This window comes from Phyllopteryx taeniolatus, chromosome 6 (assembly GCF_024500385.1).
Source record: "Phyllopteryx taeniolatus isolate TA_2022b chromosome 6, UOR_Ptae_1.2, whole genome shotgun sequence".
Classification (NCBI taxonomy): domain Eukaryota; kingdom Metazoa; phylum Chordata; class Actinopteri; order Syngnathiformes; family Syngnathidae; genus Phyllopteryx; species Phyllopteryx taeniolatus.
The window spans coordinates 20,738,652-20,751,700 of record NC_084507.1 but is presented as its reverse complement, the minus strand read 5'-3'; the positions used below and the strand labels follow the sequence as shown (position 1 = coordinate 20,751,700).

At 45.6% G+C, this 13,049-nt stretch overlaps 1 protein-coding gene across 4 annotated transcripts in view; it reads right to left on the bottom strand.

Annotated features, from left to right (window-relative positions):
- Window positions 1-252: 252 nt before the first annotated feature.
- Window positions 253-13,049, bottom strand: part of col6a4a (collagen, type VI, alpha 4a) — a 41,497-nt gene continuing 28,700 nt past the window's right edge. For all 4 annotated transcript variants that reach the window (XM_061775438.1, XM_061775435.1, XM_061775434.1 and 1 more), the window contains 31 exons: window positions 12,133-12,494; window positions 11,346-11,424; window positions 11,119-11,264; window positions 10,922-11,014; window positions 10,801-10,854; window positions 9,815-9,886; window positions 9,345-9,371; window positions 9,225-9,269; window positions 9,089-9,142; window positions 8,887-8,949; window positions 8,749-8,814; window positions 8,166-8,219; window positions 8,043-8,078; window positions 7,862-7,924; window positions 7,720-7,782; window positions 7,568-7,630; window positions 7,437-7,499; window positions 7,139-7,189; window positions 7,023-7,058; window positions 6,865-6,927; window positions 6,550-6,612; window positions 5,981-6,016; window positions 5,854-5,890; window positions 5,738-5,749; window positions 4,863-5,356; window positions 3,542-3,632; window positions 2,370-3,020; window positions 2,141-2,225; window positions 1,970-2,076; window positions 1,030-1,074; window positions 253-956 (listed from right to left, as the gene is read on the bottom strand). In XM_061775438.1, the coding sequence (XP_061631422.1) occupies window positions 781-956; window positions 1,030-1,074; window positions 1,970-2,076; window positions 2,141-2,225; window positions 2,370-3,020; window positions 3,542-3,632; window positions 4,863-5,356; window positions 5,738-5,749; window positions 5,854-5,890; window positions 5,981-6,016; window positions 6,550-6,612; window positions 6,865-6,927; window positions 7,023-7,058; window positions 7,139-7,189; window positions 7,437-7,499; window positions 7,568-7,630; window positions 7,720-7,782; window positions 7,862-7,924; window positions 8,043-8,078; window positions 8,166-8,219; window positions 8,749-8,814; window positions 8,887-8,949; window positions 9,089-9,142; window positions 9,225-9,269; window positions 9,345-9,371; window positions 9,815-9,886; window positions 10,801-10,854; window positions 10,922-11,014; window positions 11,119-11,264; window positions 11,346-11,424; window positions 12,133-12,494 (3,350 nt within the window). In that variant the 3' untranslated portion in view covers window positions 253-780. The remainder of the gene's footprint in view (window positions 957-1,029; window positions 1,075-1,969; window positions 2,077-2,140; window positions 2,226-2,369; window positions 3,021-3,541; window positions 3,633-4,862; window positions 5,357-5,737; window positions 5,750-5,853; window positions 5,891-5,980; window positions 6,017-6,549; window positions 6,613-6,864; window positions 6,928-7,022; window positions 7,059-7,138; window positions 7,190-7,436; window positions 7,500-7,567; window positions 7,631-7,719; window positions 7,783-7,861; window positions 7,925-8,042; window positions 8,079-8,165; window positions 8,220-8,748; window positions 8,815-8,886; window positions 8,950-9,088; window positions 9,143-9,224; window positions 9,270-9,344; window positions 9,372-9,814; window positions 9,887-10,800; window positions 10,855-10,921; window positions 11,015-11,118; window positions 11,265-11,345; window positions 11,425-12,132; window positions 12,495-13,049) is intronic.

The window sequence follows — 13,049 nt, the reverse complement described above, 5'->3', positions numbered from 1 at the left end:
TTAAAGTAGCAGTTGTTTGAAAGATTTTCATTACCTGTTAACCTGCATATGGAGTTTTGCATTGTATGTCAGCATTAAGCTATCTGAAATGATAGTTTTGTTGGACATTTTTACGTTTTAAATCCACATTAATTCTATTTTGTTTTATGTCAGTGTTGGCTTCAACTGGGAGTGACAAAAAAAAAAAAAACATTTTACAGCACAAACGCTTTGCCTCGAATTTGGAATACATTTAAATAAATGCGAAGCATGTGGGAGGGGTAAAACTTTATTTTAAAACAGTTTTTTTTTTGCGGTGTCCGACAGGGGGCAAATTCAATGCAAACAGCCATGTACTCCATAGCAGGAATGACACAAAACAAAAAACACACAAGCACATAAAACAACAACCAATTGTAGTTTTTAAATGGTCTCATTATATCGCACTTCAACTATTCCGGATGGTTCTGGAACCTACTGCGATAAACGGGGGTTCACTGTATAATCATTAATACTAACAATTATGATGTCAAGTTTGAGCTCCCGTTCAACAGTATGCGCATCATGATAATCAATGTTCCTCATTCTAGTGTGTGTGCCTTGCCCACCAGGGGGCAGCATTATACAGACAGTAGGAATCCCGAATTTTCTGGAATGTTTTGGAATGCAAAGTGGACAAACGTTAGCGTATATAAAACAATGAATGAATGTTGGTCAGGTCACACGAGCACGTAAACAATAACAATCAAGTTGAGAAGGTTTCAAGTTGGCAAAATGTCACATTTGGCTGCAGGCCCCCCTTCAGGCCGTGTCAGCCACGCAGGCGTCTTGGCAGGCCTCCAGGGTGCTAAAGCGGTTAGCGTTTCCACCGCAGCCGCCATACCAGAAGCGCTCGCACTGCCGCCGCTTGCTGTCGTAGAACCACATCATGGCGTAGTCCTCGCAGCCGCCCGCGTCCTCGCCCAGCAGGCAGGGGTCTGCGTGGAGGCGGGGCAGGAAGAGGTCAGGTATCTGCTGGGCACAAGCGCGTGGTGAAATCGTGGGTTTTACCTGCGGCGTTGGCGTCGGTCGACTGCGGCATCAGTTCGTCGTCTTCTGTCATGTTTGACGCGTGATCAAGAAAGAAATTCATTCAAGTTATTAATAATGTTTAATTCATGAAAGATATACTACTGTTTTTCAAAATATGCAACTTTTTTATCATGTTATTTTTGCCAATTTACAACATTCTCAAAAATATAAATCTTTGGAAATATAAAAAATTTGCAGAAATATATATATATATTTTTTAAATATGATCTTTGCAAATTTACGACTTTTCTTGAAAATATACGTTTGGCAATATGAATATAAAATGTTGGGGAAAAAAAGACTGGAGGGTGGAATGTACAACTGAAATATACAACCTTCTTTTTTGGGAAATACTTGTTTTTAAGATGTTTCAAAATTTACTATTTTTCTCAAAACTATGTGAACTTTGGAAATAACTTTTTTTCCCCAAAAATGTTTTTAGGATTTTTTCTACTAATTCTATTACAAATATTCCAATTTTATTTGTTTATTTGATTTTTTTTACTTTTGGGGGAAATAGCCAACCTTTTTCAGAAATGTATAACTTTTGGGGAAATGACTATTTTGCAAATACATGACTTTTAGAAAAATACGTACAGCTTTTGGAAATATACACGATATACAACTTTTTTCCCAGAAAAACAGTCAACCTTCGCCAAAACTATTTGCGGAAACAGGAGCCTATTGGCCCCCATCTGCATATATTTGTGCTCTTTTTGTGTAGTCCTAAGATGTCGCCCTGCTAAATGCCCTGGCAAACCTTTCCTAATTAATACACATACTGTACATATCGGGTTAACTTTATTTTAGTATTTTAGTCTTAGTAAGTGAAAAGTGAGTAGACTATGTGTAGCTATAAGCCATTCATTTCCAAGACGAGTTGGAAATGATAATCAGGTGTTTTTGCATCATTCCTAACCTTCTGGGCTCAGCATGTGGACGGCGTCCGTCTGTCCCGTCTGTTCCTGAAATTGGTCGCTTGGCTTATCCTGCGGCTGGTCGGCAAACTCTTCCGTGTACCCCTGACTGGACGCCATGTCGGTTATATGACAACATGATGATGATGATGATGATGATATGACTGTCTTACCCGTCAACAAGGATCTGTCCACCATCTTGACCCGTCCGCTGGCAAATGAGCTTTAAAGATGGCAGCGGGTATGAGTTGAAGCCCTCTGTAACACACAAATACGGGCAAAGACACACACACACCGACACAAATAACAAAATAATGAGTCCGTTTTTTGATTGCCAAATTGAAAATGGAAGCAACGCATGACACACGAATTCAAAATATTTCCTCAAGTGTTGCGTCTTACTGTTGAGCGCGGCCATGAAGACCCTGAAGAACCTTCTTGCGTAGTCCTGCTCTTCGTGCTGAAGTCGTCCCAGGTGCAGCAGGTGCTGCTGTGTGGGCTCGCTGGCCAAAGCCTCCACCTCCTCGCGGTCGTAGCGCTCGCCCACCGTCACCACGAACACCGCCACCCCCTGGCACTTGGCCTTCTGGGCAGCAGCGCGCAGCACTTCCCGGTCCTCAGGCGCCGTCCGGGTGCCCACCACGGCCAGTAGCACCCTGCTCCTGCGGGCGTGGCCGGCAGTCATCGCCTCCCTCAGGCCGAGGTTCAGGGCATGCCCCAGAGCGGAGGAGCCGCCCTGTTGGCGCATGTCGTGTAGCAGGTGGGAGCTCATGAGGCGCCGGTCCCGGTAGGCCCGCAGGCCGAACTCCACCTTGGTGCCGCGGGCGCCGCTCTGCTGGACCACGGCCACGCGGGCGCGGGTGTCGGACCGACCTGGCTCGGGACTGACCGCCAGTTGCTCCACCACGGAGCCCAGAAGTTGCTGGGCGCCGGCGTACTCATCGGCCTGCATCTCGCGGGAGCCGTCCACCAGCATCACCACGTCCGCCTCCACTTCCTGCAGGCCCGGCGTCTCCTGGATGAACGCGCACTCCTGCGCACGGCGGCATGGGTCTGTGCACACGGTCTCAATTTACACCTCAGTAAGCCGCAGTAATATTATTCGTCCCAGAAGATAAAGAATATATACCCGTGAGTAATGTCATATTATCGGTCTACGTATTGTTTCAGGTGTTTGTGTTCAAATATCCGTTGCTTAAAGGGTTGTAACACTGCAACACAAATGCTATAGTTAGAACATCTATAGTGTTTTACATTATTAGCATTCAGCTAAATAAATTTAAGCTATGGGTTTTTTTAAATACATAATGTGTAATTCTCTTTGTTTTACGTTTAGTTTGACAGTAAACTTATTGTTCAATTTCTGCCAAACTGTAGCTCGTATCTCGAATTTTTAGCCCCAAGTCAAAGCAAAAAGAAAAGACGGCTCGTATCTCAAAAAAACTCGTACGTCTGGTAAGTCCCCACTAAACGCCCAGGTGGCACTGTCATTTGACAACTACGACAAACGCTAACAGTACAGCTAACAGCTAGGCTAATGTGTTAACATAATAATGGCGAGCCTGGCTGCTTACCGTAACAGATGGCGCAGTTCTTCACCTTTCTCAGGTTGGCGGCAGCGTCCCTTCCCAGCACAGTGAAGATGGAGTTTCCCGTGTCGTCCAGCTGAGAGGAAACACTCCTTCAAACTCATTTTCACAATAAAATGCTCACCCGAGACTAGAGGTGAGAAAAGCACTCAAAGCGCTACTTCGGTTCTAATGAAGCTCCTCAATTATTTTAACATATTTCCTTGGAACAAAGATGCCACAAGATGGTGCCAAAACAAGACAGTGAACCCCAGTTTAGTTGCCATTTTTCTTTGGGAACGTATCCGCTCTTATTTCCTAATAACTAGCCTTTTCGCCGTTTCTAAATCTAAAATCTAAAATATTGTGCACTGGTGACAACTTGGAGCCAAGGAACTATGACGAACTGAGGGGAGGAGCTTCATTTAGTTAAGACAATAGCCTTGTCTCATGGAAAATTGTGCTTTGCTGCCATTTTGTGGCATCTATAGGTAATTGCAAACCTTTTTGCGAAGATTTTAGCCATTTGCAGCAGGGCTCGGTTATTATCACTGTACTTTTATTGCTCTGGCCTGAGCACCGAAACAGCGAATAAGGGTGGCTAGGTTGCAAAAAAAAAAAAAAAAGTCGAATAGGTGACTGCATGTCGTATTCACTGGAACTGAAAAGTTGACCTAAGTATTGTAAAGTATTTGTTCAGTGTTCCCCCGTGCCATGAATAGACAAGTAGACACCCCCACACCAGAATATTTATAACTGCATGTTATATGCAATACATGACATGTAGCTCCTCAACTCGCTTCAACATCAAGATGGCGATGAATCCCTACTTTTATCTCAATGAAACTCCTCAACTCAATTACACACAGTTCCTTGGTACCTTGTCAAAGCACTACTTGTATCTAACTGCAGGTCCTCAACTGACTTCAACATAGTTTCTTAGCACCAAGATGCGACATGACCAATACTTTGGCTTGAGCACAAAAAAATGAGGTTCCCCCTAAAATTTGCAAATTCCAAAGCACTACTTCTATCTAAATGGAAGTTCCTAGGCCACAAGATGGCGGAAAAGCAATACTTATAACTCAATGAAGCTCGTCAACTCACTGCAACAGAGTTCCTTGGTACAACAAGCAATACTTGTGTCTAAATGAAGCTATTCAACTGGCTTAAACATAGTTCCTTGGCACCAAGATGCCACAAGATGGCACTTAAGGACTAATTTGACCTAAGCAAAAACAATCAACAATCAACATTAGTACAGTGACAAATTATTTGTACTGAAGTACTACCCCACCACGGCCTGAACCCCTGAGGTCAAACTTGCCTCCATGGCGCGACTGACGGCGGGGGCGTTCCTCAGGGAGATGACTGCGGGCACCACGTCCTGGGCGCGGTACTCCATGACGGCCGTCACCACGTCGCTGACGTCCTGCGGCGGCCCGTTGGAGAAGAACACGGCCACCTTCCTCATCATGGCGCCCGAGCGCACGCGCTTCAGTACGTTGTGGGCCACGAAGCGCATGGCGGCGCCCAGCTGGCGCCGGTTGGACGTGCGCTCCAGGGCCACGTTCCTCACGGCCTCCAGCAGCTGCGTCTTGCGGCGGTAGTCGTGGAAGCGGATCAGGTACTTGGTGTGGGCGCTGTACGCCACCACGGCCACGCGGGCCCCCGTGGGGCAGTTGCTTTCGGCCACGGTGATGTCCTCCAGGAGGGACAGGAGCGCCCCGCGCTGGCGCTCGAAGGCCACCGGTGTCACGTCCTCAGACATGTCCAGCGCCACCACCAGCTCCGTGGGGAGGGCGGGGCAAGAGCCCAAGTCTGAACAACCACCAACCGACAGAACACAGTAAGATGGCTACCAAAACCCAAAGCTTCGTTCATTTGCTCATTCAGTCATTCACATTGGTTCATTAGTACATTTGTTCATATCATTATTAATACTTGTACTTGTTCTTTAATTCAATGTTTTTTTCATTCACATTCATTGGTTCATCCATTCATTCATTCTCTCGTTTTTCATTTTTACATTCAATCATTGGAATTCATTCACTCACTCATTTAGTCACACACTTATGAATTGAATCGTTCATTGGTTCGTTTGTCCAACGATTCGTTGGTTCCAGTCCAAACAATAATGCCGTTTGTCTTGACTGTCCAAAATCTGGTGGTCAACTGAAACAGGAAGTGACACATACGTACCAGTGGCGCAAGCTGAAAGACATCACAAACACAGAGAGGGAGAGAGACACTTACAACTGATTGGATGAGAACGTGACACGGTGTGCGTGGCCTCGGCGACACGATATTGGACTCACCGCAGTTGTCGCGGATGAACGTGATCAGCTCGCACTCCTGCACAACAACACGACACATTTGAATAAACACGACACAATTTAACACCACACACTTGAGTGACAATACGACAATGAGCCCAACACTTACCGTCTTGCCTTTACCTCCGGGGGAACCTCGAGGGCCCTGTCGGGACCACAGCAAGACAACATCATTCATTCTTCCATTCCTAAATGTATTCATTCTAGCTTTCATTCATGTTTTTTCATTGCTTTATTTACTCATTTATTTCTTGATTCTTTCTTCATTCATTATTCTTTTTATTTCTTTCATTCATTTAGACATTCATACTTTCATTTTCATGAATTTTTTCATTCTTCCATTCATTCGTTTATTCATTTATTTATTCATTTAGTCATTCATTTTTTCATTCAAGATTTCATTCACTATTTTGGTCTTTTGTTCATTAATGTTTTCATTTATATATTTTTTCCCCCCATTCATAAATTCATTAAAATTCTTTCATGTATTCATAAATTCATTCATCCATTGATCTACTGGTATTCAGTCTTGAATTCAGTTTTCATTTCATTCATCTTTTTCCTTCAATCAATTCAATCTTTAATTTATGTGTTCATTCTTTAATTAATTCATTCTTTCAGTTATACTTTCTTTCATTCATTCATCGGTGTTGTGTAAAAGGAGACGTCCTGTCTCACCTTGTGTCCCTCGTAACCTGGCTCTCCGGGCTGACCCGCGTTCCCAGGACGACCTGAGTTACCCTGCAGGGGGCGCACAACAAATTCAAAATACTCAAAAGTCATTTCATTAAAAATTGAATTTTAGGGCTGGGTGAATAATCAATTTGATTTTATTGCTCAGGGTGATATTTAAAATGTATTTGCAGCTTCTGTAGTTCAAAGCGCATTTCTGCTGCGCTGAACTGTTTGCACTAACAACATAACCCCAAACATGGTTCTGTGTGTGTGTGTGTGTGTGTGCGTGTATGTATGTTGGTTTATGTGGCGACTTACCCCACGACCTCGGTTGCCTTTGTATCCTGGGAGACCTTTAGAACCTTCCAGGCCGCTCTCGCCCTGAGAAGAGAGAAGTGGACTTGGCCAGTCAGCACTTTCTCAGGCGGCTTTTTCAAATTAAAGGACTTCCCGTCAATGAAGAGGGATGCACTCACCACTAAACCAGGATAACCGGGGAAGCCTTGATCTCCCTACACACACACGCACACAACGTGAGGTCAACACAAGTTTGGAGCGTGTGCGTAATCTTGCGTGAAGGTCCCCTGGTTACCTTGATGCCTTTGGGTCCAGCCGGCCCGTATCCGTCTCTGCCGTCCTGACCCTGGAGGAGGTATCAACAGTTTACATGACGAGTACACACAGCTGCACTCTCACATGTGACACACGTAGACACCTCCAAAAACATTCACGTACACACACATCCGTTTTGTATGGCGCTTGTTCTCATTAGGGTCATGAATGTAAACGAACGCTTTTCAGTCACATTTATGCAAAGCAGATGTTTATGCTAAGGAAGTTAGCATATGTACCACGTCGTCCCCTGCTGATCAGGAGGCAAAAACACTCACCGGCGCCCCTCGCGGTCCCGGCGTTCCCTGGACCCCCCTCACCCCCGGATCTCCAGGTTGTCCCTTTAACGACAAACACCTCCGTCGTTACCACGCGACACGACACCAAGGCGAAGTTGTCAATGGCTCACCTTCTGACCGTTACCACCGCGTCGTCCCGTGGAGCCCGCCCCACCTGGTGAGCCCGGCCCCCCCTGCAGGACACCACAAGAATGCTCGTAAGCACACAACTTTATGCCCCGTGACGCCATTGCCATGGCGATAAGTCTGACGGCTCGCTCACCTGCGGCCCAGGAAGTCCAGGGATCCCTCTTGGTCCGGGTTGGCCTCTGACCCCTCTGGGGCCCTGGACCGGCATTAGCGATCAGTGAAAAAAAATACAAAAATGTTTTCAGCACTGACATCACTTCCTGCTTGTCACTCACCTGAGGACCTGAAGCACCAGGACTTCCTGACACGCCAGGATCTCCAGGAGCTCCCGCGGCACCCTGGGGGAGCATACACACACACACGCACGCACGCACACACACACACAAACACGATTCTCAGTGTGTCTGTACTGGTGACATATAGCAAAATATTATGTTATTCTGGGATGTCTCCCACCTTCTCCCCAAGGGGTCCTCGTCTTCCATCAGGACCCTGACACACACACACACACACACACACACTCAAGTGTAAGAGGAAGTGAAGTAAAATGGCGACAAACAGAAGAAGAAAAAAACTCACGGCGTTCCCGAGGATGCCGGCTTCTCCAGCCCTCCCGTCTTGACCCGGTTCTCCCTGTGGACATGGAAGGAAGGAAAGCAGGAAGCACGGGAGGAAGGAAGGAAGGAAGAAGAGGAGGAAAGAAGGGAGTAAGGAATGAAGAAAACAAGGAAGGAAGCAAAGATGGAATGAACCAAGGACCAAATGAAGGAATTTAAGCAAAGAAATAGAAAAAAAGCAAGGGATGAAAGATGCAAAGATGGAAGGAAGGAAAGATAGAAAGGAAGCAGGATGTAAGGATGAGGGAAGGTGAAAGGAAAGAATAAAGGACGCAAGGAATAAATGAATGAAGGTAGGAGACAAGCAAAGGAAAAAAGCAAGAAATGAAAGATGTAAAGATGGAAGAAAGGAAAGAAAGAAGCAGGGAAGGGAGGAAGATGGGAAGCCAGGAAGGAGGCAAGAAGGAAGGCAAAATGGAAGAAAAGAAGGAAGGAATCAAAAAAGAAAAGGAAGAAGGGAGCAAAGAATATCAAGAAAGTCCACACGTCAAAGTAGCCATGACGACAACGACATCAGCAGCGTTGCATTGTGGGACGTCGCTGACCGGCAAACCGGGATTCCCGACGTCTCCCACGGGTCCCGGCACGGTGTTGTCCCGTCCCGGTTTTCCCTGAAAGACGCGAGATGGCGGGTCACGTGACCGGCCAGTTCTGATTGGTCGGCAAGGAGACGCTCAACTTACCGGATCGCCTCTCAGGCCTCGCTGTCCCTTCAGCCCCGCCTCACCTCGGATGCCGGGAATGCCCTGCGGAGGGACGGACAAGATCGCGCCTGTCAGTCGACTGGCTGGAGTTCAGAGGTCAACACGCCCGCGGGGCCAATTCCACACACAACGCAACTCGCACTAATGAATGGAATTCACATCATGTCTGAGTAGAGTTTACCGGATTTCCTGGATGTCCTCGCTCTCCTCGACCGCCATCTTGTCCCGACACGCCCTGCACGCACAAACGCAAGACCAGCCTTCATCACACCTGCAGATGATGACGATGATGATGATGAGACTCTCCGACTGTCTACCTGTTCCCCGTTGACGCCGTCCAGCCCCACTTCTCCGTCCTCGCCCTGCAAAAACAGTCACATGACGTCATATTTGTCAAGGTGAACTTCCGGGGCCGACGTTTCGTCGATGTCACTCACCCGATTGCCTCGGAGGCCTCGGTAGCCCTGAACACAAACAAAAAATGTCAGTGACGCTCAGCATGTCCCGTCATGAAGTGCGGAACACACAACGCACACACACACACGCGCGCTTACAAATTATTTCTCGAGTTTGGTGTTATATAGGAAGGTACAGAAAATATTGTTCTTTGGGAAGATTTCCGGGTTAGCATTTAGCCACACAGCTACGGAGTATCTTTTCTGAAACGGTTTGTTTCTAAAGAAGACATCCAAGGTAGGAGTAACAATTTTTGTTCATGGTTGCATTGACTGAGACCCTTTTTTTTCTCCTACTGCTTAGATTTCTTTGTTTTATAAGGACCTTTAAGTTCTTTTTGAATAAGATATGTAGCTTTTGGCTATCACAGGAAGCTAGCATGTATGGTCACCTATTTTTATGTTGGTTTCATTTGCTGTATAGGCATTTTTTCTGTTTCATCAGAGAGTACCTTCGGTCCTCGGAGCCCAGCGCAGCCCTGAACCCCCTGAGGTCCACTCGGTCCAGGACCGCCACGATCACCCTGAAACACAACGACACCACAGCTGCATCGTCAACACGACAAGCAAGGAAGCAAGCCAGGGAGGAAAGAAGGAAGGAAGGAAAGAATGAAGCAAGGAAGGATATTTGCTTCCTTGGTTCTTTTGAAGGAGCCACAGAAAGTGCAAGGAAGGAAAGACATAAGGAAGGAGAAAAGAAGGTAGTAAGAAGGGAAGGAAGAAAAAAGTAAGAAAGTAGGGAGGTATAAGGAAGTAAGGATGGGAGCAAGGAAGGAAAAATGGAGGAAAGAAGGAAGCAAAGAAGCACAGATCAAAGGTGGAAATGAAGACAACAAGGAAGGATCTTTACTTTCTTGCTTCCTTTGAAGAAGAAAAAGAAGGAAGGAAGAAACAGTAAACACAGAGGGAAGGAAGGAAATAATGAAGAAAAAAGGAAGAAAGGGAAGGAAGGACAATGGAATGAAAAAGGAAGGAGGAAAGGAAATAGGGAAGGACAGGGGGAAAGAAAAAATGGAAGGAGGGAAGGAAAATGGGAAAGAAAAAGCAAGGAGAGATGGAAAGACGAAACAAAGGAATGAAATAAGGAAGTAAAGGAGAAAAGAAGGAAGGAAACAATGAACCAAGGAATGATCCTTATTTCCTTGGGGAAAAGAAAATGCAAGGAAGGAAGGAAGCATGTTGACTTGCTTCATTTAAAGGAGGGAAAAAAGCCAGGAAGGAAGGAATGAATGGAGGACTGAAGTCAGGAAAATATAAAGGGAAGAAATGTAGAAGGAAGAATGGGAAAATGAAAGAAGGAAGGAAGGAAAGGAGGAAAGAAAAGGGGAATGAAGGAAGAAAGGAAAGAGGGAAAGAAAGAAAGGCCAGAAGACTTGAAGGAATGAAGGAACCTAAGAAAGGTAAAAAAGACGAAAGGAAACAAGATGAGAGTACTTACAGGCACGCCCTCCTCTCCTGGGAACCCAGGGTAACCTCTTTGGCCTGCCGCCCCCTAAAAGACAAAAACGTCACATGATGATGACGATGATGAGGATGACGATGATGACCATGATGATTACCTTTGTCCCCAGGGGACCCCGAGATCCGCGGACGCCTTCGTGTCCTGAACATTTGCACATGACGTTGCAGCACTTGCGGTTGGACACCATGTCCTGTCGCAACACGACATCAACATCGAGCAGTCATGTTGTTGTTGTTGTTGTAAGACATGTAACAATGCAGTGTCAGCAGGCTTTAGAATTCCTGTCGAACTCACGATCTGCTTGAGTACGGTGCTGCCCACACTCTGCATGCCGATGCTGAGCGGAAGTTTGTAGCCGAAGCCTCGGCCGAACTCCAACATCTGCAGCTGAGCCAGGTCCGGCGCCCCCTCCAGGCCCACCATCAGCAGTGCGTCCACACCTGTGGGAAGTCCCCTGCCTTACTTCCATGTTCCAATCAATAAAAACACAAGTTGAACCGATTTTTTTTTTTTTTTTTTACCAGACTGTCGCAGCAGGTCTGACTCGTACTCCAGTTTCACCACATCTTCATCTAACCCATCTGAGAAGATGATCAGAACCTAAAGGAAGAAAACATATTTACATAAGAGTAAGACTCAAGTCTTGACCATCAGGTTTCAAGCATGTCCCAAGTTAATGTGGAAAAAGTCAAGCAAGTCAACTCCACCACCAACTAAATTTTAATCAAGTTGAGTCGAGTCAGGGAAGGGAGTCATAAATCAAGTCATACAATTGTCATTTTTCAAACCAGTCTCTGCATTGTCTATTACTTTAATGTCTTCTCGCATAACCAACATGAAGCTTAGTTAATGTTTGAGCAGGTATCGGTTAAGTAAACTGTGACGTTAACGTAGCTTACCTGTCTTTGTGGGTTTTATAGTGAAAGATAGATTTCCATGTCATTGTTGCTGTGTCTTTTGTCTTTGAGTTGCAAAACTTGCATCTTGCCATTGTCTTTTGCTAGATTTAATCAAAACGTAATCCTTGAATCAAAATCTAATCATCTTCAGAGCTACCGCCATGATTGTTCCATACGTTGCCAGAGTTCTTTACACTATACAAAAGAAGTCTTCTTTCAAAAACAAAACCAATGGCAGATTTTCAAAAGTAAACAGGCAAGACTTCATGTAGTTCAAGTCAAAGGCAAGTCGAGTCTTTCATAAGTTTTAGCCAAGCAAGTCCCAAGTCCTTAAATCTTAAGTCTGACTAGAGTCAAGTCATTTGACTCGAGGCCCACACAAAATGCACGCAGAGGACTTGTGACTCACCTTCACTCCACCTCGGGAGTCGTTCTTAAACTTCTCCCCGAAGGACCTGAGCATGGCGCTGTTGAGACGCGTGGGAACGTTCAAATTCAAAGTCATGACCTTGGTCATCACATCATCGTTGGGGTCCTCGGGTTTGAACTTGAAGTCGTAGAGGGGTCGGCCGTCCTGGCCCACCACCCTGTAACCGATTTTGGTCTTGATCGGGGCGGGGCCGATGCAGCACAGCCCCTGGATGGTGGAAGCGTAATGGACGATCTCGGGCAAGAAGGTCCTGAGCTTGCTATGACCGCTGACCAACATCTCACCGGGAAGTCCAGTTCTTTGAGAAATGTCGAAGCCCATGGCGATGTCGATGCTGCAGCCTGAAACAATGTTAGGCAAAAAGCATAAACAAGTCAAACACACCTGTGAACGCACCTGAAGAAAATAAAAGGAATGAAGAAGGAAAAGAAAGAAGGGAAAAGGAAGATACATAGGAAAGAAGTAAAGAATGAAAGAAAATTAAAGAAAAAAGCAAGAGGAAAAAAGGAAGGAAGGGGAAAAAGAGGACAGAACAAATGAAGGAAGGAAAAAGAAAGGAAGGAAAGAAGCAAGGAAGTAACACGAGTAAGAAGGAAGAAAAGATTGTTAAAAGGTAGGAGAGAAGGAAGGAAAAAAGATGAGAACAAAGGAAGGAAGAGAAGAAAAAACCAAGGAAGAAAAAAGAAAAGCAATACGGAGCGAAGGAAGCAAGGAGGCGAGGAAGAAAGACTAAAAGAAAGAAGAAAGGAATGAACAAAGGAGGTTAGAAAAGAAGAAAGAGAAGGAAGGAAATAAGCAGGAAAAGAGAAGGAAAGAAACAAAAAAGCAAGGAGGAAAGGTAAGCGTGAAGGAAGGAAGGAAAGAAGGAAGGAAGGAAGGAAGGAAGGAAGGAATTT